General features: G+C 56.1%; 1 protein-coding gene across 1 annotated transcript in view; it reads left to right on the top strand.

Annotated features, from left to right (window-relative positions):
* NKRF (NFKB repressing factor) overlaps nt 1-2,412 on the top strand; it is a 3,933-nt gene that overhangs the window by 1,365 nt on the left and 156 nt on the right. The window contains exon 2 of the mRNA XM_010147793.1: nt 529-2,411. Coding sequence (XP_010146095.1) covers nt 529-2,411 — 1,883 coding nt within the window. The remainder of the gene's footprint in view (nt 1-528; nt 2,412) is intronic.

Consider the following 2,412-nt stretch of genomic DNA (forward strand, 5'->3'; position numbering starts at 1 on the left):
GGTGGGCATCCTTAGCCGGGGACAGTTACAATCACAGACGATACGCTCCCGGGAACAGCCCTGCGTGTTCAGGAGCGGAGGGTTCCGCATCGCTCTGTTCCTCCATCAAGTGAGAAAACCTAAAGATAAAGGAGTTGATCAGGGATCATCCTGCCGGCCTGTGGCAGGCGGAGCTGAGGCTCATCCCGCTGTGGTGTCGTGTCCTCTTGGCCCCGGTTTGGTTTGAATGGATTAACTTCAGGAATGACGGGATGGGTTCAGCGGGCGATGCTGTGGGGCAGAGCAAGTGATTCGGTCCTAAAAGCCCTGTAAGTAAATACGTGGAGATTTTGGTGCGGTGGTTGCGGAGCTGGAAACGCCACTGCATGAGGATGAAGGGCCTTATGTCGTCAGTCGACCTTTTGGTTTGTGGCTCAGAAGGGCGAATCCTGTGTTCGGAGCCTGCGGGCTCCTCCTCAGATGACTGAAAACATTGCCTCCCTGTCGCAGCGTGTATTGCTAAGCTCGTCCTTTCCTTCCACCCCACAGGTCCCGAGCGGGAAGAGGTTCCTGAGCCGCCCAAAAAGATGGTCCCCAGGTTCCGGGTGCGACCACGTTTTGAACCCATACACTTCGTCACCAGTGCCGAGAAGGACGCCAAGAAGGAAGATTCCCTGGATAACCAAATGCAGGAGGTGAACCCGGAGGCAAATACAAACAGCGTGTCGCAGCCAGCTGAAAACTGTACAGATGCTTTTGGGAGCGCGTGGGAGGTGGATCCCCAGCTCTCCAGCTCGGCTGGGTTTGGCTTCGCAGCCAAGGCGGCTGCCAACAGTACGGACTCCACCGCGGGCAGCGTGTTGCCGGTTTCTGTTCCTCCTGCGGCCGTCCAGCCTGCGTCAGAGACTTTCCCCCCGTCAGCTATAATGCTGAAGCAGAGTTTTGTCGAGAAACTGTCGGCAGCTGTCTGGAAAAATCTCGCCAACCCGGATGCCAACACTGGGACTGATAAAATTAACTATACGTATCTTCTGACACGTTCAATTCAGGCGTGTAAGACAAACCCTGAATATATTTATGTTCCTCTGAAAGAAATTGCCCCCGCCGACCTCCCCAAGAGCAAGAAGCTCCTAACGGATGGCTTCGCCTGTGAAGTGCGATGCCAGAACATCTACCTGACCACCGGTTACGCCGGCAGCAAAAACGGCTCCAGGGATCGCGCCGCGGAGCTGGCGGTCAGGCTGCTGAAGAAGCCCGTGGAAGTCAGAGTGGTGCAGCGGAAGTTCAAGCACACCTACCACGAAGACCTGGTGGTGTGCGAGGCGGGCGTGAGTCGCCCCGATTTCCCGCCGGCGCTCAAACCTCACGAGGAGTTTGTAGTTGCCAACAGGGACTGTGTCCCGATGCAGCCCGGGGCCGAGTCCGCGAAAGGTTCCGCTGCTGCCAACAAGCACTGGACTAGTTTTGTCCTGACGGAGAACGCCAGCGACGCTATAGGGATACTGAACAATTCTGCCTCCTATAACAAGATGTCCGTTGAATATAAGTACGAGTTGATGCCCAACCGCTCGTGGCGCTGTCAGGTGTATCTGCAGGACCACTGCCTGGCCGAGGGATTCGGCACTAAAAAGACCAGCAAGCACGCGGCGGCCGAGGAGGCGCTGAAGATCCTGCAGAAGATGCAGTCGAACGTGGCGGCCATCAAAGTGACCCAGGTGCAGAAGGTGGGGTGCTCGTCACGGGGCTCCGGGAGGAAGAAGGACCTGAAGGACCTCGTGGTTTACGAGAACTCCAGCAACCCGGTGTGCACGCTGAACGACACCGCCCAGTTCAACAAGATGACGGTGGAGTACGTCTTCGAAAGGATGACGGGCATGCGGTGGAAGTGCAAGGTGCTGCTTGAAGACGAATTCATCGCGGAAGCAGTTGGAGTGAAGAAATCTGTCAAGCATGAAGCAGCCGAGGAAGCCGTGAAGATCCTCAAAAAGACCCAGCCAACCGTCGTCAATAACCTGAAGAAAGGCACCGTCGAAGACGTCATCTCCAGGAACGAGATTCGGGGTCGGTCGGCGGAAGAGGCTTTCAAACAGAAGATCAAAGAGGACAACATCGGGAACCAGATTCTCCGGAAGATGGGCTGGACGGGCGGCGGCCTGGGGAAGGATGGGGAAGGAATTCGAGAGCCCATTTCCGTGAAGGAGCAGTTCAAACGGGAGGGACTTGGGCTCGACGTAGAAAGGGTGAACAAAATCGCTAAAAGAGACATCGAGGAGATCATCCGAAACTACGCCCGCTCCGAGAGCCACGTTGACTTGACTTTCTCTAGGGAACTGACCATGGAGGAGCGGAAGCAGATTCATCAGATCGCCCAAAAATACGGTCTGAAAAGTAAATCTCACGGGCAGGGGCACAACAGGTACTTGGTGGTCAGCA

Source organism: Eurypyga helias, unplaced genomic scaffold (genome assembly GCF_000690775.1).
Source record: "Eurypyga helias isolate BGI_N326 unplaced genomic scaffold, ASM69077v1 scaffold26282, whole genome shotgun sequence".
Classification (NCBI taxonomy): domain Eukaryota; kingdom Metazoa; phylum Chordata; class Aves; order Eurypygiformes; family Eurypygidae; genus Eurypyga; species Eurypyga helias.